The sequence below is a fragment of the Ascaphus truei genome, chromosome 13 (genome assembly GCF_040206685.1).
Source record: "Ascaphus truei isolate aAscTru1 chromosome 13, aAscTru1.hap1, whole genome shotgun sequence".
Classification (NCBI taxonomy): Eukaryota; Metazoa; Chordata; class Amphibia; order Anura; family Ascaphidae; genus Ascaphus; species Ascaphus truei.
This window is the reverse complement of record NC_134495.1, coordinates 23,312,469-23,340,349: the sequence shown is the minus strand read 5'-3', so window position 1 is coordinate 23,340,349 and position 27,881 is coordinate 23,312,469. Positions and strand designations below refer to the sequence as shown.

At 41.9% G+C, this 27,881-nt stretch overlaps 2 protein-coding genes across 3 annotated transcripts in view; both read left to right on the top strand.

The window, feature by feature from the left end:
- The window catches only part of PLA2G4C (phospholipase A2 group IVC), a 30,396-nt gene extending 26,874 nt beyond the window's left edge, over positions 1–3,522 (top strand). For both annotated transcript variants that reach the window (XM_075568950.1, XM_075568951.1), the window contains 4 exons: positions 825–926; positions 1,304–1,455; positions 1,554–1,731; positions 2,411–3,522. In XM_075568950.1, coding sequence (XP_075425065.1) covers positions 825–926; positions 1,304–1,455; positions 1,554–1,731; positions 2,411–2,562 — 584 coding nt within the window. In that variant the 3' untranslated portion in view covers positions 2,563–3,522. The remainder of the gene's footprint in view (positions 1–824; positions 927–1,303; positions 1,456–1,553; positions 1,732–2,410) is intronic.
- An 8,740-nt stretch (positions 3,523–12,262) lies between these two features.
- On the top strand, positions 12,263–26,190 carry LOC142464523 (olfactory receptor 5AR1-like). The gene is made up of 2 exons (XM_075567901.1): positions 12,263–12,350; positions 25,149–26,190. The coding sequence occupies exon 2, from the start codon at positions 25,167–25,169 to the stop codon at positions 26,103–26,105; it is 939 nt and encodes a 312-aa protein (XP_075424016.1). The 5' UTR covers positions 12,263–12,350; positions 25,149–25,166; the 3' UTR covers positions 26,106–26,190.
- Positions 26,191–27,881: the final 1,691 nt, after the last annotated feature.

The window sequence follows — 27,881 nt, the reverse complement described above, 5'->3', positions numbered from 1 at the left end:
ATTTTCCTTGCACAGTACACTATTGCATGGTCACTGAAATGTCAGGAAGGATGCCAGAGGATTGGATTCTGCTGGGATTTGAGGAGAGAATCCAGTCTAGCAAGGAATGGTTGTGAGATTTCAAGTTTGTGCGAGTGGGTTAGGAAATGAGTTGTTAGGTTAAGTGACTTGAGTTGTATCTGGATTTTGTGGGGGTTTTTTTTGGGTATAGCCAATCTTAATTGAAATCCCCAAGAAGTAGCAGCTCATTCAGAGAGAAAATGGAGCCAAGAAACTGGGTGATATGTCAGGGACTATAGGGGGGCTGTAGATGGTAGCAATCAGGATGGACTTAGAAAAGGGGAGGCACATTTGTGCCATCTAAGATTTAAAGAGGGTGGGCTTAGGGTGCAATTTAAATGTGGAAATTGTAAGGTGTCTGCAATATAAAATAACACCCCTCTTTGACCTATTACTGACCTATGAAGATTATCCACTACTCTTGTATACATACTTCCACACAGCCAACAGCATTAATCCCATCTGCGCACACACAACCACCCTGTACTCGGCTCTGTTCCTCCTGCACAGACACAGACCATGTAGTAACCCAACTCTCTGTACTCTCAACACTTTGTAGCTCTGTAACTCTTTTGCATATTTACCCTTACAGTATTCCTTAAAGTGAGGGGCATACAGTACTCTGCATTAGTGATGTGCATACTGTAGATGGTGGTAGCTCTTGCGATTGCTAAATCTCCAGGAGGAGATTTGCGGTTCAAAGACTCTTCCCCCCTCTTTGCCTGGTGTTCTTTCTGTTTAAGAATCTCATTCTGTCTCCACAGGCACCTGTGAAATGTTTAAGGTGATATATCACGCCTTGGCTTGTCTTGCCAACTGGGAATGGGGAACGACCCATAACTTTCTGTATAATTGGAAGAGGTCAGGTAAGTCTCCTCCTTGCCACCCGTTTAATTACAAACCTGCGTAGTACAAATACTGCATCTTCTCGTGTCGAGGTTTGCGGTATCTATATTTTTTTTTTTATTTTGTGACCAATGGAAGGCTGAATTGATTGGAGATTACATATTTCTGGGACTGTATGAGCTCTCCTTAAAAAGCAGAATCTGTAAATGAAAGTGTCATATGGAAGTCAGATATCACTCAAACAGCCGTCATGAAGTCAATCATTTCTTCTGGCAGAACACATACATTTGACCAATATCGTGTGTCTTGTTTGTCATGTCTTTCCCCCCCCCCCCCCCCCCTTTGATCTTGAGAGCGAGCTATTGTTTCCTTTTCTGATCAATAATGATGGTTTCAGGTGGTATTCCTAAAGACCTCACTAATCAGAGGTACATCTGTCTGATTGATGCCGGCCTGGAGATTAACTCTGCGTACCCTTTAATGCTCCCGCCCCATCGTCAAGTGGATCTCATTCTATCCTTCGATTTCAGTGCCGGGGATCCATTCATGGTAATTGTATTTTGAAATTCCATTTTAATGAAGCCATTGTGCATAATTCAGGTAATAGCCATGAATACATCACTCAGGTTTTCACTCTTTCCACCCAGACCCTAAAACAGACGGCAGAATACTGTCGGCATAATAGGATCCCTTTCCCCAAGATCCACATAGAACAAGGGGAAGAAGACAATCCATCCAAAAGCTGCTACATCTTCGATGGAGGCGAGAGCAGGACCGTGCCGGTTGTGTTGCACTTTCCACTTTTCAACAGACAGAATTGTCAAGGTTGGTTTATCCAAAATCTGTCCACACTACCCCCACACACATCTTCCGCTTTAATCTGATGACAAACTCTTCTTGTTGGGTACTAAAGTTCATAAAGAGTCCCCCCCAAAGTCTCAGCAAATTTTGGACACACGGGTATATTTATCAATGCCTCCCACCCCAAAAAAATTAGAGCAGAATAACTGAACCAGATATCTAAAAGATGGTCTTTTTTTCTTATGCACCAATATTGCCCCAATTTTACAGACGGAAGACTGATAGATCGATGCAAAAGTCTGACGGTCAAGTTTTGTGCTAATTTCATCACATCCCCCACGAACCAGAATTGTAATTAACTATATGAAAATTTTACTCCAATTAAGGAATGGTTTTTCTCAGTTTTGAGAAATTGATGTTCGTTTATGATTCTTTGGCTCAGCATGACTATGTAATTGGAACATCATACACCCCCATAGAGATTTTGGAAAAATGGTCACCTTGAAGACCATTGAAATAGATTTGTTTTGCTTAATCATATATCCTTAGGGTCCCGGAACGTTGCACCCAATATCTAAGCCAAAAGTCTTGTCCATTCATAAATATAAAGTTGAGTTTCTTGATGCCTTGGCTCAGTTGCTTTTGTTTAATCGGCAAGTATGAGCAGGTCTAACTGGTAAAATGCTTGACCTGTTGCCCGCAGATGATGTGCAAGAATGGAGGGAACGGTTTACCACCTTTAAGTTAAACTACGAGGAATCTGAGGTGCAGGACTTACTGGCTGTCTCAAAAAGGAATGTGGAGCTGAGCAAGGAGAAGATTCTGGAAAAACTCAAACAAGTGTACAAAGAATGATAATGACTTGGGACACGACGTGACCTGTGTACATGTTCTTATTGCAACTGTGCCTCTCCTCCTGGCCAATTTATAATTAGTTTATCAGAGGTACAGATGTCAATGTAGAAATAAGGTGATGACTTGTGGCTCATTATCATACAGTTGCTTCACTGTTTTTTGTATAATTGTTAAATCGGATAGTGCCAGATTTAAATGTAAGTTGTGGTTAAACCAGTCACATTACATTGTGAAACTGGAGGAAGCAGAGCAGGCTCAGAATCACTTGCCAGATGTGATAAAGTTTGTATCGTCCTCACCCTGCACCTAATATACATGGCACTGTCCCCATTATAAAGGTGGGTGATCTCAATGGGAGCTGAACATAGAATTAGGTTAACAAGGCTCCTGGGGTTCCTCTCCATTAACGTGTAACTTTTGAATGTATCTTGTTCTTATAAAATGTATAGTAGCTCCCAAACTAGTCTCTTCCTCCTTTTGAAATGCCTCCTGCACCCTCACACACAGTAACCTGCTTATGCCCACCACATTCACACTAGACATGGGGAGTGGCTTTTTATAGAGGGGACATCATTCTCACAGAAACATGGCTAACTCCTACAAGCCTCTACAACTATCGCCCTTCCAGGATACTCCATTTCTAGGAAAGACTGGTCAAAGAAAGGAGGGGTGTTTTATATTTCAGACACCTTACAATTGACGCTGCTAAATTGATCCCCATGCCCTAGTTCTTGGGGATTTCAACTGCACTTAGCTTGACCCTAAAAACAAGAATCCAGATACAACTCAAGCCACTTAACCTAACACACCTAATTTCTCAATGAGATCCAGTGTGGAATGGAACTGGGACAACTTACTGGTGCAATTTTCCTAGATTTTTGCAACAGCATGATCAACCGTATCAAAAGCTATCTTGCTAAACACACTCGGTGCTCTGGAATAAAGACATATGCTTTCAAACTGGTTTCATTCCTACCGATCAGGTACAGTAGATCCCCACATGTTTCTAAGGCTCAAACTCCAACCCCTTGGACATCACCTGTGCTGTCCTGCAAGGCTCTGTTCTGGGGCCCCTACTCTGTGTGTTTATCAATGATCTCCCTACAGCTTGGAAGGGAGCTTCAATACACATGTATGCAGATGACACCATCTTGTAGCACACAGACCTCGCCTCTCTGACCTTGAACACGTACTTCAATCTGACTTTTTGAGACTTGAAAATTAGATTTCCCAAAACAAACTGGTTTTAGAGACCAAGGCTAAATGTCTAAAAGATTCCAATGAAGGAGCTCCAGATCCGAACAAACTAATTCCACCATAGCACCTGTTACTAGTTTAAAATATTTGGGCATATGGTTTGACTCCCATTTAACATTTGGGTTGCACATTGATACCCTGACATCCAAAACCTATGCCAAACTAGGTGTACTTTATAGGAACAAATCCTCCCCACGTCTGTTGGTCAGAAAGCGCATTGCACAGCAGATGCTAATGCCACTAATAGACTATGGGGACATGGTATATGGCACGTCACCCCAAACTCACCTTGGCAAACTTGATACCCTCTACAATTCAATATGTAACTACAACACCCATCACTGCTAAATGCTCAAAGAACTAGATTGGTCATCACCTTGAGTCTAGGCGCAAAGTTCTTATTTCCCTGTCTTGCCTTCAAATACTTTCCGGGCAAGCTACTCGCCTATTTCAATAAGCGCCTCACCCCTACCACATGCATCACTTATCTAAGATCTGACTCAAAGACTGTTCATGATCCCAAGTTCAACAAAGTATCCGTCTGTTCCTTCTCCTACCGTGCACCTCACAACTGGAGCAATCTAGCAGAGACTCACTGCCGCCACCAGTCTAAGTTCTTTCAAAACTAAAATTGTCTCACACATCAATCTATTCTGAAACTGATGCATACGCCTATAAAATATATTATCTTTAACTGTGCATGCAATGTCTTGTATATAATATATAACCCTGCTCACTTAATGTAACTATGTACTTATAACCATGTACTATTTGTCATAACTCTGTGCCCAGGACATTCTTGAAAACGAGAGGGAACTTTCAATCTTTTACTTCCTGATAAAGCATTTGATAAATTGGCATTCCTGTTGGGTCCTTAAACTGCTTGGCACTTCAATATAGAAACATAGAATGTGACGGCAGATAAGAACCACTTGCAGTAGCTCATCTAGTCTGCCCACTTTCCTATCTGCTGTGAATCCACAGTGCCAAATGTCGTAGCTGACAACGTTATGCAATTCTGTTTAACAAAGGCCGCATCAATGTAAGTTGGCATCAAGCATAAATTCCTGAAATGAGCGGAATTCCCCCCTTAACTCCTATTGTGGATACAAACAAACTCCTTTTCCCTGATCTTCATGGAAACCACAGTGAGTTACATCGTCCCTCCGCTCATTGCATGTATCCAAACACCGCTTTCACATCATTCTTTACGCAGAGCTTACTCTCCGCGTGTGAGATCCGCATAATTAACGTGGAACCACTGACTTATACCTTGGAGATATGATGGAGTTTAAATACCAGCCAAACTCTACAGATTCATTCCGGAGGGATTGAGATTCCATGTGTTCCATCCATCGATGCCTGTACAGGGACAGCTAATATCAGGGTCTGGTTGGCATTTTAGCCTGTGGGGCGAGCCCAACCAACTGGCCCAGGAACCAGGCAGCCCACACACCACCAAATAGATTCATGCTGCGCACACCCTACACAAGTATACACCATACAATAAGCTCTGTTCACATGCAAACGCACAATAAACAAACACCGGATATGTTTCTGATGTGTGAACATATGTACTGCATATGGTACTGTATATATAAGACCTATACTAACAGACCAAATACATACCTGATATTTGCAGCATGCATGAACAAACACTATATAAATACAAACGTCTGTCCCCCGCTCCCTTAAGCTCACACTCCACCTCCTGGTACAGACTCAGACCCACCTGTTGCTGGGAACAAAGCCACATGCGGTGCCGCCCACAGTTGCTGCAAAGCAGGGAGCGGCCAAATCCCAGCAAATAGGACTGGCCTGGGGGGAGATTGCCGCCCTGGCCAGGCCACTCCTGGCTAATACAGTACTTGGTATAAAAATAAAAAAAAAAAAATGATTTTGAACAGGGGTCTCCAAACTCAGTCCTCAAAGCCGCCAACAGGTCGGCTTTTATGGATATCCCTGTTTCAGCACAGGTGGCTCAGTCAGACTGATATCCATAAAAGCCGGTCTATTGTGGCCCTTGAGGACTGAGTTGGGAGACCCCTGATCTTGAATGATGCTGAATGAAGATCACATGCGACACAGATTAGCCACCAAATGAGTTTCACATTATACAAGCTATTTAATGTGGTTGGGACCGATCACGGCTTCAGATTGCAAAGCCAGAATAACCAGCCTCGCACTGATGCAAAGCCAGTATGTAACCAGCCTCGCACTGATGCAAAGCCAGTATATAACCAGCCTCGCACTGATGCAAAGCCAGTATATAACCAGCCTCGCACTGGTGCAAAGCCAGTATATAACCAGCCTCGCACTGATGCAAAGCCAGTATATAACCAGCCTCGCACTGATGCAAAGCCAGTATATAACCAGCCTCTCACTTATGCAAAGCTAGTATATAACCAGCTTCGCACTGATGCAAAGCCAGTATATAACCAGCCTCGCACTGGTGCAAAGCCAGTATAACCAGCCTCACACTGATGCAAAGCCAGTATATAACCAGCCTCGCACTGATGCAAAGCCAGTATAACCAGCCTCACACTGATGCAAAGCCAGTATATAACCAGCCTCGCACTGATGCAAAGCCAGTATATAACCAGCCTCGCACTGATGCAAAGCCAGTATATAACCAGACTCGCACTGATGCAAAGCCAGTATATAACCAGCCTCGCACTGATGCAAAGCCAGTATATAACCAGCCTCACACTGATGCAAAGCCAGTATATAACCAGCCTCGCACTGATGCAAAGCCAGTATATAACCAGCCTCGCACTGATGCAAAGCCAGTATATAACCAGCCTCGCACTGGTGCAAAACCAGTATATAACCAGCCTCGCACTGGTGCAAAGCCAGTATATAACCAGCCTCGCACTGATACAAAGCCAGTATATAACCAGCCTCGCACTGATGCAAAGCCAGTATATAACCAGCCTCGCACTGATGCAAAGCCAGTATATAACCAGCCTCGCACTGGTGCAAAACCAGTATATAACCAGCCTCGCACTGATGCAAAGCCAGTATATAACCAGCCTCGCACTGATGCAAAGCCAGTATATAACCAGCCTCGCACTGATGCAAAGCCAGTATATAACCAGCCTCGCACTGATGCAAAGCCAGTATATAACCAGCCTCGCACTGATGCAAAGCCAGTATATAACCAGCCTCGCACTGATGCAAAGCCAGTATATAACCAGCCTCGCACTGATGCAAAACCAGTATATAACCAGCCTCGCACTGGTGCAAAGCCAGTATATAACCAGCCTCGCACTGATGCAAAGCCAGTATATAACCAGCCTCGCACTGATGCAAAGCCAGTATATAACCAGCCTCGCACTGATGCAAAGCCAGTATATAATGCAGAGTTGCAGAACCTGTGATATTTTTCAAATGCAAACTCTAAAAAAAAAAAAAAAATCGTTGAGATGTTACGGAGATCTTTTCCCTCGCTGTCATGGCTTAAGACGGATGTGTTGCTATCTGCTACCCCCCTGGATTATGCAGCATTAATGAACAGCCAGATCTGCCAATATCTGGCTGTTGGTTACTGGATGAGCAGCTTCCTCACTGGCTGGACGTTGATGTCCAGCCAAAAACCACCTACATTTCTTACAAAGATAAAATCATATATATTTTTTAATTCTGTCAGAACGCCGCTACTAAATCACCTTCTATATTTATATGTATTCTCAAACAGGTTGTTAAAACAGGCCTTGAAGAAAGTATAAGGCAAGCGCCACAATTCCTGCTTCAGACTAAGTGAGAAAAACATTTTGTATCGGACGCTGATTTTGCTGCAAAATTGAATGTGTACATTTGGTGTTCACCAACCATACACCATAACAATTCACCTTATTGGCAAATGAAAATAATGATAATGACTATAAGGAGTTTACATAAAGTTGAACTATATACATAGCAATGCTCAGTCTCTCATACCTGTTCAGGGTGATGGGTCGGGGCAGGCTGGGTGTGGATATGCAGATAGAATAAGGTTCAGAAAGATATACTGCACCGACACACTTTATTCGAGCAAATACCCGGTATGTACCTGGCAGATACCTGGAATGCGCCACTCCTAACCTCTGACAAGCCCCGTTGCATTTGCCTTCCCAGCCTGGGTTCATGCCTGGCTGATGGGCGGCTGATCTGTTAAATGATAATGATTAGGATTTAATAGGCTGCAATGCTTCGCGTGTCTACCAGATGGCATAAATTCATGAATTGTAATGCAGTTTATATATATATACTGTGCAGTATTGCAGCCAGCGGGAATAAAATGCTTCAATCCCTGCTTGGAAAATAACTCAATGTACTCGGGCAGAAAACAGTCACAAACCTCAATACACCCGGGTATACCCGAATTCGTGGGACTAGCCAAGCTCGAATAAAGTGTGTCGCCAGTGTAGTACAAAAAGAGTTTTATTCACATCCGTTTGGAAGGCTCACCATACTACGACATACTTCACGTTGGACATATTCACTGGTGGCAAATCCTAAAGTTACTCTGTGCTTTTTTTCCCCTGGTGGCTCTTACTCCTATGCTGGGTTACTTATTATAATTGTTTATCTTCATGTGGGTTAGATTGGAAATCTCATAGCGTCAATAGTGCCCCTTCTCAAGTGGGCCCCGGTTGGGAGTACACTCTACTTTCGGGGATCAGTATCCCATTACTGTGTAGTGCATACTTCGTACATGCATACTGGAGCGGGAGTTTACTAAGGACCTTCCAGTAGGGCCGATTCAATTTATGCTCCGGAGCTACTACTCTGAGAACTCCTGCTAAGCACTTGCTCGCTCCTCTTTCCATATGAGCACAATCTTGGTCCATTACTATAGGTGCTAACTATAGAGGGTACATTCCTTAACTGAAAACAATTAAAATGGATGGGACACTCTTAAAATACTTATCTATACACGAGCATATTTACAAGACTCCCAGTGAGGCCCTTTGCCAGAACTCCGAGGAACCTGCTTCTACAACTGTGTCACGTACACCTATCTCCCTATGATGACATCACTGGTCACAAGATATCCTACATCACATGGTAGGGACTGGCAATTCCAGAGTGATCCTACCTGGTTAATCCATAAAGGCCATTAACCCCTTACACTACTTAGTAGTCCTCAGAAGGGGAGGCTATATGTAAATAATAAAATGGTGTTTTGATAAAATTATATTTTCTAGCAGAGTGAATAAAAATGTAATATTACTAAGCTGATACTACACTATGCACTTTATAATTGTCATTATTTTGTGCTAGTGAAAGTGCTCTCTACAGTTATACAATAATGTTATCCTTTGTACTGTGCCTTAGAACCTACAGGGGCTGTGACCCATGCTATTGTACACTTATCATCATAGCTCTTACAAGTGGTTCTGGATTTACAGTATATTTAATTTGATGAGTGAGCAGTTTGGACAGTGGTCATCGGAGGAGCTTAGGGACAAGTAACTTAACACACAAACACACACACGCAATAATAGCATGCAATAAATTCTGCGCTTTTCATCCTCTAACCATTACTTTTCAGCTATGATATTAACACTTTCGCAAAGGTCGGGCCTGAGCTGTGCACTATGGAAATATTCCTCTTTCATTGGCTTTGCCAGCAATAACGCTCCCTGTTGCCATTTTGTCCACGTCGAGTCCACCACACACAGTGGCATTCTTGGAAGAGTGAAAGCGGAGGCTATTGTCAGTCATCCCAGAGGCAGGATCGGAGCCACTGAGAGAGGTTGTACGCTGAAATCCGTGGATCCTGTGCAGCAGACATGGGACATCCTCTCTGATACTGGTTATTATACCTAAATGCCTATTTGTTCTATATACAGTATCTTGTATGTGCATATCTCACCGTTTTATAAATTCAATTAATTTTTATATACTACACTGAGGGTCTTGCGCTTTCTTTTTCTTTATATATATACATCCTATAACTTAGTTTCAAGTTGCCCCCACTAATCCCTTTTTTATACAATTAAAGGAACTTTTATTAGAAGGGAAAAACTCAGGAATTTTAAATGATAATGAATTTAAATTTTTATGTAAGGAAAATCCTATGCTACCATTGTTTTACTTCCTACCTAAGATAAATAAGGACATTTTAAATCCCCCCGGTAGGCCCATTATATCGGGTATTGACTCGCTGACTAGTAACCTATCCCAATACATCGACCGTTTTTTATCCAAATATGTCCCAGATTTTAAATCCTATATTAAAGATACTACTGATATTATAAGAATTTTAGGTGACATAAAATGGGAGGAGGAATACATTTTAGTTACGGCAGATGTGAAAGCTTTGTATACTTCAATCAATCACTGTGATGGGATAGAGTCAGTTAAGAAAATCCTAGAGAGGGATACAGAAATTAAAAAAGAACAGGTAGATTTTATACTCAAATCCATTGGTTTTATTTTAGAAAAAAAATTCTTTTGGTTCAATAATGAATTTTATCTTCAAAAATGCGGCACTGCCATGGGGACGAAATTTGCACCGAGTTATGCTAACATCTTCATGGGGATTTGGGAGGAGGAGTTCATACCACCCCATGATCTCAGTGCAAATCTCGTCTCCTGGCACAGATTTATTGATGACGTGATATTCATCTGGAAAGGGAGTGAGGAAGAGTTACATCATTTCTTTGAGGCCCTAGAAAACAATGACCGTAATATTTCTTTTACTCATAAATGGAGCAAAAACGAGGTAGAGTTTTTAGATCTAGTCATTTTTATAGAAAATAGGGAGTTGAAAACAAAGACCTTTTTTAAAAAGGTCGACAGCTACAATTTCATACTAGAAAATAGCTGTCACAATCCACAATGGATAAAAAACATTCCCTACGGGCAACTACGAAGAATTAAAAGAAACTGCAGTGAAGAAGAAATGTATCAACAACAGTCAAAGATCCTCCTAAACAGATTTAAAGATAGAAATTATAATGAGCATGTTTTAAAGAAAGCCGTTGAAAAAGTAAATTTAGTCCAAAGAGAAGAACTATTATTGGATAAAACCAAAGATAAAACAACTAACAATGCAACTAACTACAGTATGTCATTCCTTACGCCTTACAATAAAGATGCAAATGATATAAAAAAAATCATTTGCAAGCACTGGCATATTTTACAAAATGACCCCGTTCTTAGGGGCCATATTCCTGAGAAACCCAAAATCCTTTTCAAAAGAGCACCAAATCTCAAAAATAAACTGGCACCAACTACTTTTAAAACCAAAAAAGAAGGCACTACTAATACTTGGTTCGACAAACCAATAGGTTTTTATGGCTGTTATTCATGCACGGCATGTAAATATAAATCAAAGGATAAGTTTAATTTTACCTCAAAAACAACAGGGGAGACTTTTATTGTAGAAAGTTATATAAACTGCAAATCGGATTACGTAATATATTTATTGCAATGCCCATGCGGGTTACAGTATATTGGTCGCACATCTAGACCAATACGTACCCGCATATTGGAACATGTGGGCAACATCAAGAAAGGTCTCATCAGCCACAACCTATCTAAACATTTTTTAAATTTTCATAACTCTGACCCGAAATACCTATTCTATATGGGTATAGAACAAGTTAATAAACACTGGCGGGGGGGCAATAGGTTAAATAGTCTGGCCAGAAGAGAAACATAGTGGATCCACAAAATGCAGACTATGTCCCCTTAGGTCTAAATGTAGATATTGATATTTGTGCTTTTTTAGTTTAGCTTAAATTTTACAGTCCATTTTAACTGTCCTTTTAATTTATGAGTCTATTATATCTTATTTTATTTCTAGTGTGTTTATTCTCCCTTTGTATTGACAAATATATTTTATTTATTGTAATCTATATTAAGGCTTTTTTATAATATTAGGTTATAAACTTTATAATGTATGATTGAATATTAATTATGTCTTTCCTCTCTCCTCTTCCTCCATTTACCTCTCTACCTCCATACACATCAAGTGTATTCTTAGCAATAATACTTATGAGCATTTTAGTGGGTATATACTATTTTTAATATATACAACACAAATACCCATATATCATGTTTGTGAAAAAACAATTTTTAAAGAATTATTTTCATATGTAGCAAGTTTAATAAAGATTATTTAACCATGTATATATGTATGTATTCACCCTATGGGTTTTGGACCTCGCGCTATGTGTGAGCGCTGAGGGGGTTAAAATTAAACACAAATTTCTTTCTAACTAATTGATGGGCCTATATATTATGCAAGAGCACACCCATACAATCATACTCCTGACGAAGCAGTGTGCGAAACACGTAGAGTTAGAGTTTGGAGAGAATTTGCTCACTGAAGGACTGGCAATCTACTGCTGACACCAGACCCATTTTGGCTTCCTGCCCTCACCTGTGACGCAAAACCGGAAGTGACGCGACGGCAGAGACTGATGCGGAACTACACTGTGAGGTGTAAGTGAAAGTGAAGCACCGGGCAGCAGCCTTACACCCCACCACCCTTCTATCGGCGGTTCTCTCCACCACCCATTCAATTTATGGAAAATGTGAGTTTCCTTAATATTTGTGACTAATACATATTTATAGTTTATACAGTATGCACTATTTGTGGTTTCTTTCACTTGCATATCATCCACTCCACTGAGAGGCATCCTGACCCCAGCTACACAAAGGGCTCCAGTCAGAGAGAGATGGATCTCTGACATGCAGTAATATAATACGATTTTTGTGAGTTCATTTCATATATTGATTATCTTTTTAGCAGTGATCTACCATCTGCACTATATATATTTTTATTTTTTCACATATCACGAGCTTATCCTGCGCTCCTCCTCAACCCCAAGAAAAGAATATTATACCTAAATGCCTATTTGTTCTATATACAGTATCTTGTATGTGCATATCTCACCGTTTTATAAATTCAATTAATTTTTATATACTACACTGAGGGTCTTGCGCTTTCTTTTTCTTTATATATATACATCCTATAACTTAGTTTCAAGTTGCCCCTAAGATCCTCCATTAGAAAAACAACTTAAAACATCTTAACCTATTGAGAGCTTAATATATATTCCTTAAACATCATATACATATATAGCTATCCTACTTAATATAATATTTTATATCTATATATATTTTTTTTAGAACAATTTCCATGTACAGTATGAAGAACCCTCCTACTGTAGAGGTCAGTGCCACTAATCACTTCAACACCACATCTATTACCAAGTAGTGGATTCCAGCAGCCAAGGGGTTAGAGGAACTTTTGGACTATCCCTAAATCAGCATGTCCCAGACGTTCCCTCTGTCACCTGTCCCTATAGCCCAGTGACTTATTCTGTGGGGAGCGTGAATCTTTTAAATGAGGCAGCTCGGTGCACAGAGCAGAGATGCAGAATTGAATCAGGAAGCGACTGCTGTGTTTTACATATGGCAACAAACTTCTATTCATTATAACAGGTACCTCCTTGCCATGTGAGGCATATTTTATAGCTTGTATTTTTATTAACTGGATAGCAGGGAAAGCTGTGAGGATTCGACTAGGTCTTTAAAAAAAAATCACAAGATCAATGTTAAACCCCAAAATGTCATGATACCCTTTCTTATTAATTACAGCATGTTCTTGTATAGCGCTGCTAGTTTTACGTAGCTCTTTACAGAGACACTTTGCAGACACAAATCCCTGCCCCATGGAGCTTACAATCTATGATGTTGGTGCCTGAGGCACAGGGAAATAAAGTGACTTGCCCCCGGTCACAAGGAGCTGGCACTAGGAATTGAACCAGGCTCCCCTGCTCCAAACTCAGTGCCAGTCAGTGTCTTTACTCAATGAGCCGCTCCCTCTCCCAATTAATCATAACATATTGGGGGGGAAAAGAGAGAGAGGAAACGGCACTCCATAAGAGATCATTTAAATCCATATAAATAAGAGGTGCAAAGGAACCACCTGTTGGCGGGTGGGAAAATAAATACACGAGAAAGTTCCAGCGCTCAAAAAGATATAAGCAAACACGTATAATAAAGAAAAAAACAGTAATATCCGTTCATCAAAAAACAAAGAACAAACATAACGAGGGCAGTGTATGGGGGAAAAGTCCACAGAAAAATATCCATACTAATTTACCAATAAAAACAGAACAAAGCAGCAGAAGAAGGACAGGCAGCAGCGTAGAGATCTAGATCTCTTGGACCGAGTAAAGGCTCGATGGTGGTGATCCATGGCTCACCTCTGATCTACAGTAGGTCTCTAGGCTGCTACTTTGTTCTGGGGGTTTTTTTTTTTTTAAATCTTTTTTTTTATTATTGGGAATCTTGCACGCTTGTAAACATTTGTTTACATTCTTACATAATGATACATTTGTCTTCGGTTATACATTTAAATCTCTGTCTGTGTACTCCTGGTCACATTGTTGCCAGTTCCACATTCTTTATTTTATTAACATAACCACATTTTAACAGTCTATTGTCCACCATTTCTGATCATGTCTCGTCCTCGACACCCAGACACATGGTTGGTCTCCCAGGTTGTGTGATAAGAATCACTGGTCAGATCTGGGGTTGGCTCGGAGTGTTGGGTGCTTATCATACTTTGACCAACATACTGTATGTAACTAAAACCCCAAATGAAATATTAGAGAGCATTAAAGATGTGAACACTTTAATCAGTTAGTTTTAGGACCTGCGATATTTGGTCATGCCTTGATGTGGCTCGCAGGCTTAAAATGCTTTGGCCAAAGGGTTTAACTAAATGACCCTTTTTCAAGAGATATATAGGTATTTCACTTTGTAGTTTTGTCATATTGGATGTAGCTCTGGGCTTCTTTATTTTTTGTTGTATACATTTAGCCACGCTCAGTAGCACTCCTTCTGACACTTATATACATATATATTATGTGGTAATTTGTGGGGTTCATCAGAGCTTGCTGTGTATCTGTGTGTACTTTAATGCAGCATGATATAAGTAACAAGAAAGGAATAATAACGTTGAAATGTTGGGTTTTGGTGAATTTGGATATGCGTTAATTTTTGGGATTTTTGCTGTCACATTATTTATTGCCACGCAGTTTTCTGAGAAATCCTATTGCAGCCCCCCCCCTCCCCTACAACATTTTGACATCATTGTAACTCCATTTTAAATTGTGTTAAATTACAGGAGGATGTATTGCAATCGTTCATTGTTTATTATTTTCCGGATTTTTCTGAAGATACAAATGTTAGTGAATAAAGTGATAATTGTCACTTTCCAAATGCGTGTTCCTTTTTTTGTTACCATCTCCAAAATTAAAGTCTAACAGAGATTTGTGAATCTTGGCCTTTGGGTCAACGGTGCCGGGAGAGGGAGAAGGGGGTTGGCCCGGTATTAAAGAGGTTGCACCCCATATGGCCACCCCCTGACCTCACCAGGGAGGCAAGGGGTTAACTGGACTGCGGTCCAGGAATGTGGCTTACACCTTGTCATGTCAGGAAAATGTATGTTCCCCTGTTCCCATGTTTCATTATAATCCTGTATTTTTTTTTTTTTATTACTTAAGTTTTTTATTAATCATTTTTCCAAAAGTAAGAGGGGTACAAAAAGAAAAAAAAAAGGGGGGGAACAATACAACGGTACAATATTGCAAATAATCTGATTACACATTAGGAGGGGAGGAGAGTATGGGAAGGGGGGAAGGGGACAGCATTTGAAACCATATAACATATTAAATACCAGGTGAGGTACAACGTAGATCATAAATCTTAAATCTTAAATCACTCTGTTCAGAATAATCTAGTCTAAATATGGGGATATACCTGCATGTCTAAACCAAGGAGCCCATGTCTCTGAGAATTGAGAAGTGGAACCAGTTAGGTGGGCAGTGAGTTTTTCCATGTAGACTATATGCCAGATTTTGTTATTGATTTGGTTTAAGGATGGGGGAGTCGGTTGTTTCCTGTTTTTGGCGATGGTGCATCTAGTAGCATTTAGAATTTGGGAGATAACTTTAATTTCTTTTTTGTTACGATTGGCCATTGGTTTTCCCAATACTGTATATATTGGGTCCTGTGGGACAGTGATTCCCAGAACCCTGTGTATTAAAGCAAACACTTCTCTCCATGTTTGCTGAATTTTTGGACACGACCAAAATATGTGCAGTATATTCCCCCGTTTGCCACAACCACGCCAACATAAAGGAGAGACACCTGGGAGAAAAGAGTTCAACCTGGTAGGAGTCATATATCATCTAAATATTAGCTTGTAAATATTCTCCTTAATCACCACACAGGAAGAATTTTTGGAGGCAGCCTCCCAAACATCTTTCCAGACATCAAGGTCCAAATTGGTATTTAACTCCTCCTCCCAGGATGTCATATATTTATCAGGGATTTGGCTATTTTTGACAGGCGTCAAACTATGGTATAGCCTGGAAGTAATGCCCTTCATAAGAGGTTGACGTACACACCAGTCTTCATATAGCGTCAACACGTGGTTGGTTTGGCTTATAAATGGATTGAATATAGTGCCTAACTTGAAGAAATCTGAAAAATTCAGTGGAGGGAATGTCGTGGCTCGTTTGTAACGAGATGAACGGAGGGACTTTACCTTTGATGAGAATATCATTAACTCTTCTAGCTTCTAGCTTAGATTTATAAAGGATATCTTTGCGGATTCTAGGACATCTATTTTGCCATACAAATTTCAGAGTTTTATTTTGAATATTGTTTAGGTCTTTCTGACAAATCTTTACTGGGAGAGTTTTGGAAGAGGTACAGTATTCTAGGTAAAATGTTCATTTTAATAGTGGCGATCCTTCCGAACCAAGATACAGTATGATGTATGGATTCCAGGTGGACAAGTCCTTTGCAACTTGGTCAAATAAAGGTTTAAAGTTTGTTTTGTATAGGGATGAGTAGTCTTTTGTTATTTAAACCCCTAAATATTTAATGTGGGTCTGATTCCGCTTGAAGTCAAAATTAAGTTGAAGTAATTTTGCCATCTCCTTGGGAAGGTTTAAGCCAAGAGCCATAGATTTAGAGTGGTTAATTTTGTATCCTGAGAGAGAGCCGAACTCAGATAGAGCTTGGAAAAGGTTGGGGAGGGAGATAAGAGGGTTTGACAGCGTCAATAGTATGTCATCCGCATAGAGAGCTATCTTGAATTCCTTCTGTCCAACATTGATACCCGTGATATTGGGGTTCATTCTTATCTGGCAGGCTAATGGTTCAATTGCCAACGCAAACAACAAGGGGGACAGTGGGCACCCCTGTCTGGTTCCGTTCGATATTGGGAAAGGGTCAGACAAGGAGTTATTCGTTTTTACTATGGCTGTTGGAACAGAGTATAACGTGTTTATGCTGTTTAAGATTTTGGGAGTAAATCCCATTTGTGAAAGTGTGGCCTTCATAAACTGCCAATCCAGCCGATCAAAAGCTTTTTCAGCGTCTAGTGAAAGTAATAATGATGAGCGTGTGGTTTGTTTTGCTACATGTATTAAGTTCCCCGTCCTCCTTGTGTTGTCAAGTGCTTTTCTGCCCAAGACAAAGCCAACCTGGTCCGGATGGATCAATCTTGGAAGAATATTGTTTAATCTAGTGGCCAAGATTTTTGCGTATAATTTTAAATCTGTATTTAACAAAGATATAGGTCGATAGCTAGAGCACATCATGGGATCTTTTCCATATTTTGGGATTACGACTATGGTTGCTCGTAGCATATCTCTGGGTGGGGGGAGGCCTAAAAGCATCTCATTAAATATATTGGTTAAGTGTGGGAGGAGTATTGTGGAGATTTTTTTGTAGTAAAGATTTGAAAATCCATCCGGACCAGGGGCCTTCCCATTTTTCAAAGATTTGATAGCCTCCAAGATTTCAGGGGGTTGTATAGTTTTTTCAAGATTTATTACATCTTCTGGTTCCAGTGTGGGGAGCTGGCATTGGGTTAGAAAGTTTTGAATTTTTTTCGCTTTTTTGTTTTTAGCCGATTCTCCCACTGGGCCAGGCAGATTGTAAAGAGATGTATAATATTCCTTAAAAGCGTCACTTATAACTTTGGGGCTATGAGATATCTTTCCATTTTTAGTATAAATATTATGGATCCTAGCTTTAACCTGCTTTTGTTTTAGCTTACGTGCCAGCATTTTATCTGCCTTATTGCTTTTTTCATAGTATTTTTGTTGGGTCCCTCGTATAGCTCTCTCTGCGTTTGTCACTAACAAAAGATTTAATTGCCCTCTAACTGAGATTATTTGTCTATAGTTTTTTCGGGAGGAATTTGCTTTATGGATACTTTCTAGTTCTGATAACTTTTGTGTTAATGTCACAATGTGTTCCGCTTTTTCCTTCCTTTTCCGAGAAGCCAGAGCGATCAGCTTACCTCTAAGCACAGATTTATGGGCCTCCTATAGGGTAAAAGGGGAAACGTCCGGGGTGTTATTTATATCAAAATATTGGACCAGTTCCTCTTCCAATTGTTGGAGATTTTGTGGGTTCGACAATAATGATTCGTTTAAGGACCACAGCCTTGTTTTGTTTTTGGTGGTGAGGCCATCCAGTTTAGTTATAATTGTAGAATGGTCCGACCAAGCAGAGGGGGCAATTATTGCTGAGGAGATGTTATCGCTAATTTGTTGGTCAATTAAAATATAGTCTATACGTGAATAGCTGTTATGGGGGTGAGAGAAGAAGGAGAAATCTTTTTCCTTGTTGTTCATTAATCTCCAGGAGTCTACCACCATCAGATCTTTGGTCATGGATACGAGACCACGAGTTGAGGGAGCTATCTTTGGTGGTAGTGGGAGACTAGGAAATGTATCTAAATTTGGGTCCATGATTGCGTTTAAATCCCCTGCAAGAATTAGAAAACCTTTCTGGACAGAGTTTATTAAATTTGTGAGCTCCTGGAAAAAGGATTCTTGATTTTCATTAGGGGCATATATGTTAGCTATTGTCAGATGGGTAGAGTCTAGTAATCCTGTAACAATTAAAATTCTCCCAGCAGGGTCATTTTTAATTTTGTCTACCTTGAAATTTAGATTTTTGTGGAAAAGTGTAGCCACCCCATTTTTTTTGTATGGGATGATGAGTGATAGATTAGAGGGTAGTCGCTACTGTACAGCAGTGATTGATCCTCCTTTTTCAGATGCGTTTCTTGTAACAAAATGATATCTCCTGTTAGTCTTTGGGCCTCTGAAAGGGCTATTCGGCTCTTACGGGGGGGTATTGAGGCCCTTGGTGTTTTGGGAAATTATATTAATCGGCATAGTGATGCTTTAAAGGTCTATGATACAGGTGAACAGAGTGATGACATATATAACAGATGAAACAGTATCTTAACTATTGTAAACAGTCTGTATTGTGAGCATACTTCTTGAGAGATACACATATTAACTTTCTGCAGTAACAAATGCTTGTAGAACTGGGTGTGGGGGAAGGGTGGACAAGGTAGGGTGGGGTAAAAAGAGGACCCCGGTTTCCAAACTATGTTTGGGGGGGCCAACCATCTCAGGTCCCGTGATGCGATTGTATCGCAGTTACGGGATGCGCGAACCTGTGGGGGGCGGGTCGCAGCCCAACGGCTTAATGCCACAATGCTCCTTTGTTTGGGAGCCAAATCTGCAGAAATCAAAAGCAACACCCCGGTAAGTATGGGGTGGATTGTATGTGTAGTCTTACACATCAGGATACAGAAAAACGAGGGGGAAATTAAACATTGTAACTATTTACATCACCTTATCTTTCCTTCATTTTCTCACATTGAGTAGATCAGACTGGCATCCAGTGCTCGGCCATCTAAAAATCTATATTTAGTCTATAGGGGAAGAGAGACACAAACGGAACAGTGCAAAAAAAAAAATAACATAGATATCCTGCAACCAGGACATACTTTTACCTAGAAAACGGTTTCGAATTAGGCCCAAGGCGTCCACACCCGGGCCCCAAGAGCCACCAGCGGGCCGCCCCCCAGCACAGGCGGCCCATCCAGCGACCCAGTCAAAGACAGAGCCACCGTCCGAGCCACCCGCACCGAAACAGGGACACCCACAGAAGCCGGCCCGCCGACGGCCCCGTGGACCGAGCCCGAAAACTCCAAACCCGGACCAACATGTGTCAACTGCACGAAACATTCAACTTAGATCAGGCTGTCTATCAGTTTCTAGGTGCTTTGGGACTTGCAGTCCATTTAGAAACACAGTCAATTTAGAAAAAAAAAAAACATTTCCAAAGCAACCCTCGTGGTAGCCTGTATTTTAAAACCAAAACTAAAACCTTTCACAGTATGGGAAGTTATCTTCGGGAGATTCTTCTTAACCAGATCGCCTTGGTCTTTGAGAGTGGTTCAAGTTAGTGAATTAATGCCAGGTGTCTCCACTCCTGTTCAAGAAAAAGAGCTTATCTGGAGTAAACGACAGGTTCAGCTCTATCTTATGTTCCGAACAACATTCCGTCAGTCTGTCAAATTAACTGGAAACTCAATGATTGATCAGCTCTAAATTTCAAGCGTGCTGGTTCTTTTCTCTTCGTGAAGTTGGGGTCTTTACCCATGTTGGGCGCTGTTGTTTAGGTGGGGGCTGGATCCGCTCGGAGGCCTCCATTTCCTCTGGTTCAAGGAGTCCCAGTGCTCTCAATTTCTCTTCGCCTTCTTCTGGAGAGAGAAATATATATGTTTTTTCTTGGTAGATAAATATTATCTTGCACGGAATACCCCAACGGTAGAGTATTTTGTTATTTCGCAATGTGTTTGTGACCTGTGCGAACATTTTACGTTTGTTCAGCGTAATTTGAGCCAGATCTGGGAAAATGAGAAGCTGAACGTTGTCTTGTTCTATCCTTGGAGTAGATCTAGCGGCTCTCAGTATCTCCTCTTTACTACGAAAGTAGTGTAGACGTGTAATCACATCTCGTGGTTTTTTGGGGTCCAGGCCTCTAGGTCTAGGCAGTCTATGTGCTCTGTCCATCTGGAGTATGTCTTCCGACATTTCTGGTAACAAAGACCCAAAGAGCTGGATGAGATATGCGTCCAGTTGAGCATTGTCCACTTCCTCCGGGACCCCTTTGATCCGCAGATTATTGCGTCTTGATCGGTTTTCCGTATCTTCCAATTTTTCGAAAATTGTTTTAACTTGTGTTTTTAACTCGTGGATTTCTTGGGCTTGGGTTTCCTGGGCAGAGGCGGTGGTGTCCACTTTCTCCTCCAAGTCCACGATACGGTCTCCTATAGACGCTATTTCCTCTCTGACACTCTGACGGAAACTCTGCATCTCGGAGCGGAAGGAACTTTTGATGTCTTGGACAAACCTCAACATTTCTTTGCGAGTAAGCGGAGTATCCGTCTCTTCTTCGGAGTCAGGCTCTGGTTCTGCGTCTTTGCCTGCGATAGACGCTTCCTGATCTTTAGTTCCTGTCTTTGGTTTTTTAAAGAAGAGTGCGGCCTCCCGTGGGGTTTTTTTTTTGTGTTTTGGTGGGTGGCATATTTGTTGTTTATTGGTCGTTTTTATTTATACTGTAGAATTGAAGCTGATTTTGTTTGGGTGATGTAAGTTCTGTATTTCCTTTTTTTACATTGACGTGAGCCCCCTCATTCCTGAGGCACCATGCTCATTCACATTTTTTTTTTATTTTTATTTATTAGGTTTTTTTTTTTCCCCTTCCCTGGGGGGGTTGACCTTCTCCTAGGTAGGTAGGTGGGTAGGTATTGGGGCTGAGTCGGAGTGGGGAGAGAGTGTGTTGGTAAAAACAATTCAAAGCTCTGTTTTCCAATTTTCAGCCACTGAATTTATTTGTGTGTGTTTGTGCCTTTAATTCAGGCCAGCGGCGGCCATTTTGGATCCGGCTGGGACACAGCTGCGTTTCAGGCTGGAACGCATGGTACCTCTCCCTCTCCACCTCCTCGGAGCTCCCCCTTCCCCTCTCTCCGCTCCCACCACTGCTCTAGGTCCCCTCCTGTATTCTGCAAGCCCCACGCCGATCTCCCCCTCGAGGGACTGCACCCCTCGGCTGGACGCAGGTAAGCTAGATAGCTCACACAACAGACGGCGCCATTTCGCGAGCCTCGGCGGGAAAGCAGGGATGCGCCGCGTTTTCAGGAGAGGGGCTACAATTACTTGCGGTAGGTGCCGAGATTGACCAGCCTCCGTGTCCGCGGCTGCGACAGGGCTGCTCCCTACCTTTTGGCCGTTTGCCGTGGTTAGGATCGTCCCTTTAGATGAGCCGCGCGGTCCCGGCGGCCATCTTGGTTTCACCAGGGAGAGTGGAGCTGTGTATCATCTGCTCAAGTAAGGCTATTTCTCCCCTTTTGGGTTGATGTGTGAGACCAGGGACCGGGTTATCTGCACTGGGGGCTTTTGGGCAGTCTCCTAAGGGGGTTTTCCCTCGGTTTTAGTGGGGTTCCTGAAGGTTTCTGCAGGTATGTTTGCGGAGCTATGCAGATCTATGACCAGCTCGTTCAGCTCCTCTATAATCCTGTATTTTAATGTTTTAAAGTGCATTTCTGTATCTCCAGTTCTGGAGGTCGCAGAGAGTTGCAATTTGGCCAATGTGTGGAGTCACTGTAGGCATTAAGAACTGCCAAATTTCGACCCACTGAGCCCACCAGAATGGAACTTATTAATATGTGTAGATATTAAAGGGTATATGGTATTTTGGATCTGCTCTGAAAATGCAGACTCCATCTGCTAGGCTAATAGGTCATGAAGGGCAGCCGGATGATTGAGCATAAGCACTGTGATCAAAAGTTAACTTCCCTGATTGTTTACACTAGGAACCAAGTACTAATCAACAGACTCTGCCACTCTAATTGTTACCTTAGGGCGGAGAATCATCAAACTGGAGTGGTTTGTAAGTGTTATGTCTACACCTACAAACAATGCAGATCCTATCAGCTACTTCATTTGGTAGACTGGTCATCGCCCCTGATTTAATTATGTGGCTACAGAAATAAGACCCTCAGAGTCCCAGTATGCATGGGCTAACTAGCTGGGGGGCATGGGTTAAGGGGCATGGGTTAATCTGTGTCTCCACGTTAGGGATTGGATACAGATAATAGTTCACCAATAGTCTGCATTCAATGTTACGAATAGGGTTACACAGGTATATAAACTGTGTCAACCCTACAGTTTTTAGTTGTTCTTCTGATTCCACCTGGAATGTCACCAGATTGCTGGAGAATTGCCAGCTGATACTTCTCCATTCCCCAACCCTAAGTAAGTGTTACCTTCTTGCCTGTTAATTGTACTATATTGCTGTGTTCACCTTTTTCAAGGAATAAATTATATTTTATTATATCTAAGCCTCGTTCAGTTCAACCCAGATATTTGGTGTTCATTATATCTTGTCATAAGCGTGACAGTGCCCATTTAAACCCACACCCCATTTAGACAGTTCCCCAGAAATGTGTTTGTAAAACTGAAATTATTTAGCATTTTCATCCTGATCAGTAAAAACAAATCTCCCTGGTGAGCACATTCATATGTCTGACTGGTCTGTAATCCTGCTTTTCTCCATCATCTCTTGGCATACAGTGCTTCCACTGCAGCTAGGGATTCTGGGAAACGACATCCTGATCACAAATCCTGTTGCAAAGTCCCAGGCAGTCTCCTGTTTTGAGGAAATATTAATGTAAACTGGTCCCTCTTAAAGCTACCGTTCAAGCAATATCCTGCATGTGTGTTTTTGTTTGTTTTTTTAAATTAATCAGTTGTGTGCTATGAGAAAATATTTGTAGCATTTAAAAACAAAAAAAAATCACATCCTCTTTCTTTTCTGAAACAGGCTCTGACACACACCCCTTTTTGGGCCCTCCCCTCTCTCTAGCAGTGCACCAAATGTATCTAGTGACTACCTGGTCACATGATCTTCCCCACAACTTTGCATCTTTGGTCCTCTTCTGCTGCACTGACAGCAAGTTGGTGAACCCCCAAGCCGAATCTTTGCCGATCGATTACAGGAGAATGGATCGATCGGCAACTTAGCTAATCACTTGTCAGTGTGTAGTTTGTATTGATGCACATATAGAATGGAGAATTATTATTGTTATTTTTTTTTTAAAGAGCAACTTGAACAACTGCTTTAAATTTGTGTTTTTCTACAAACTGCTTCAGTACTATTGATCAATGTAACTCTCTAATTGCTGCTGGCTACGAGACCCCAACTACAGTAGCTTCTATGTATTATATATGCCCTGTGATATTTGTGCTTGCATTCATAAACCATAATAAAGTGAAATACTATTTTCATATGAAATCTATTTTTCTTGTGTGTTTTAAAAGGGGTAGTTTACTGTACATTTATTATTTCCTTCTGCCCTTCTAAAGGGTTATTTAGGGCAGGGGTGCACAAACTTCTGGAGCTGCACCCCCCTGCCTACTCCCACCCCCACCCTCCCCAGTGCTCGCGCCCCCCTTACCTATTTGTGCCGTGATGTCACATGTCGCGTTTCCATGGCGATAGGCATCAAATGATGCCGCGGGGTCAATTGATGCCGCGTTGCCATGGTGACGCTCCAAGCAAGCCTCTGAATCATGGTAAGTGAAGTTGCAGAGGCCTCGCACGGTCCCCCGGCATTTAATTGAAATGCCTTGGAAGAGCGCGGGGCTTCTGCAACCGCCGCCCGCCCGCCCCCCCGAAAAATCTCGCTCCTCCCTGATCTAGGGTATGACTTATCTTTTCATTTTCATACTAAACCCAATCTTTATTGTGTTACAGTATGTGCTTTGCGCAAATAAATATTTGAGTGATGCAGGAGTAAAAATTAGATTGTAAGTGTAGGCGTAATAAATTCTGGTCGTGGAACAGTCTTGAAGGGTTATCTAAAAAAATAATAATATTGTTATCTATGGTTGGGTGGCAGTCAGGTAGTGTAGAAGTCTAGGTTTCGTTTACACAATCAGTGGGCAACCGGTTGTCTAGGGACCTCATGCGACCCTCGTTGGCCTAAAATACCACCACCAACCTGTTGGCCCACCCTAGCAGCCTACTTCCCCTCACTCCCCAGAGCTGAGGGAGGAGAGATGTTACTGACCTTGATGGGACCTTCTCACCGCTCTCTCAGCTGCTTAGTGACGCACTTATAAATACTGTACTGCCACGCTCCTCTCCTGTGCTAATAAATTATTCCAAGTATAAGAAGAGCAGGACCGTATTCATCAGTGTGCCGGCATTAAGATGAGGACTGGAAGGGACAAGGAGGTTCCTACCCACGGCTGCCAAATGTCTTCTGCCTGTGTACCATATATGTTGGTATTGTGCTTATGTATATGGTGCCTCATTCTGGTTTAAAAAACTATTTGATGATTATAAAACTTTTACAGTGTATGAGGCTACTTAACTCTGATAGAGGTCAGTCAAATAACCATGATATGTTATTTACCAAACAGGTGGTATGAACTGATACAATGCGATGGCCGAATTGGACGGCAGAGACGGATTTCACTCTGGCTGGACTGTCCATTGACCATGGCATGCAGTCCTTTCTCTTTCTAATATTCCTGCTTTTGTACCTCATGTCGCTTGGTGGAAACCTCACCATAATTGCGACCTTATGGATGGACCGCCAGCTCCACACCCCCATGTACTTCTTCCTGGGAAACCTTTCCTTCCTGGACATCTGCTACTCTTCAGTGACCGTTCCCAAGATGTTGGTGGATCTACTTGGGGGGAGCACAGAGATCTCACACAGAGGGTGCATGACTCAGCTCTACTTCTATGTCTCCTGTTGCAGCACAGAGTGTTTGCTTCTCTCCATCATGGGCTTTGACCGGTATGTGGCTATCTGTAACCCCATGCACTATACCACCATCATGAACAAAAGAACATGCCTCCAATTGGTCACAGGCCTTTGGCTCATCGGCTTCACAAGCGCAATCATACACACCACCTTCATAGCTCGGTTGCCCTACTGCGGCTCACACAGGATCCACCATTTCTTTTGCGACATTCCACCCATGCTGAAGCTTGCATGCTCTGACACTTTCCTAAATGAGATCCTCATTCTCACAGTTGGAGGATTTCTTGGAGTGGGCTCCTTTTTGCTGACCCTGGTCTCCTACGCCCATATCATCTCTGCCATCCTGAAGATCCATACAAAGGGGGGGAAGAGTAAAGCATTCTCAACCTGCACCTCTCACTTGGTCGTGGTCACCCTCTTCTTTGGAAGCATCAGCTTCATGTACATGAGGCCGACCTCCAGCTACTCGTTGGATCAGGACCAGTTGGTATCTGTTATCTATGCAGTGGTGACTCCCGCCTTGAACCCTATCATCTATACACTAAGAAATAAGGAGGTCAAAGCTTCCCTGAAAAAGACTATCAGTAGTACTCTGATTCTCAAATAAAACTCTTTTCTTCATCAGCCGATCTTTGTGTGTTCCATTTACTGGGTTTGGTCTTTCATTCTTCTCCTCTTTGAACTCTTTTTGACATGTATGGCTATCCTTCTGCTTTCATCTTTACTGTCAAACTAAACAGTCTTCTCCCTTCCCGCTTATCCTTTAAAACACTTTCCACCCAGATCTTCCCCGGTACACCTGACCTGTGCTGGAGGGGATGTGGTCAAAAGGGGGACATGGCCCATATTTGGTGGTCATACCCAGAGATTCAGAGATATTGGTCCGTGACTCAAAAGCTAATACATGAGACCACGGGACTCAAGATCCCCTTAGACCTCCGTGCTTGGCAAATCTATCGAAAACATCCCCACACCACTGGGTAGGCTGATCCCTTCGATTCTCACAGTCGGCAGATGCTCGGCAGCAGCGGCCTGGAAGCAGATAAAAGCTCCAACAAGAGGCACAGTCGTCAAAAGGGTCAATGCAGTCATGACCATGGAGAGACTCACAGCGATGCTCCATAAAAAACTGCCTCAGTTCCAAAAAACCTGGGACCCGTGGCTGGAATCTTGACCCCCGTGGCTGGCCTGGGTCCATGTCACAGGGGCTTCCCCCTCTAAACCCCCACCCCCCTTCCTCCTCCCCCCTTACACCCTTCCCTCCCTGTCTGTTTGTTTCCCCCCTCCTCCACCCCCCCCCCTCCTACTCGTTAAAAAGTTAAAATGTTTATTGGAAACTACCTGTACCAACTACAGTCATGTGCTCATGACGACCTTGTATTTTTGTTTATATATTTCCAATAAAAAAATATTGGAACAAAAAAAACACTTTCCACTCGCACAGACGAAACTAAAGTATATTTAATTCTGACCTACATGTTCCATGCTTTTCTCTGTACTAACGGTGATCCTGCCATCTTCCATTTTTTGCATTGCACGCTGATGCACAGAACTAGTTTTCATTTCTCCTATCTATACTCTGCTCACTCACAGGGTTATTATTTTTACCCTTTTATCTTTATCTTATCCTCACACATTTGTTTGTTTCATTATCTTTCCTTCTTCTGAAATGACTAAATCAAAAAGAACAAGCACTGTATTTTGCACTCTGGAGTCAGGTGTGAGTATAATGTATCAATTAAAAAGTAATGTTTAATTCAATGTCTAATGAAATATAAAGAGTTATAACAAAACAGTGTAAAAAAAAAACTTTAAAAATAGTCCTCCCAAAGGCAGTTTGGTATTATCCAAAGTGGGTGCAGCCAATGGGAACGAGACATCCCCCTCCCCAGTCATTAGATATAGTTATATGTGTCCTCGATGTACCCAGAGTTGTTAATAAGGAACTAATTATATCAATTACTCAATAAGTCACTGTTTACAGAATAAATGCTCAATTTGAATAGTCGACAGTATGTCTAAAGAGATCACAACTATAAGAGTGGAGACTAAAAGCAAATCAAGTGGATAAATAACCGAATTATTAAAAAAAAAAAAAAAACACCCCAAATACATACAAAAAATCCCCACCCCAAATAAATACAAAAAACACACCCACCTCCAAATACGTAGAACCCCCACAATCCAAATAAATACAAAAAAATCACAACCACAAATACTTGGAACCCCACCAAATACATACACAGAAAGAAAAAAACACCCCCCAAATACATACAAAACACATACTTAGGGAGATGGTCTCAAGCCCCGGCTCTCCAACACTGTGCGGGCTTCTCTCAATGTCCCAGGCCGGGCCTCTCTCCCATGCTGGTGCGTTCTGATG

Bases quoted from the DNA above. Each gene is read 5' to 3' on its own strand.
- LOC142464523 (XM_075567901.1), top strand. From the start codon at position 25,167: ATGCGATGGCCGAATTGGACGGCAGAGACGGATTTCACTCTGGCTGGA.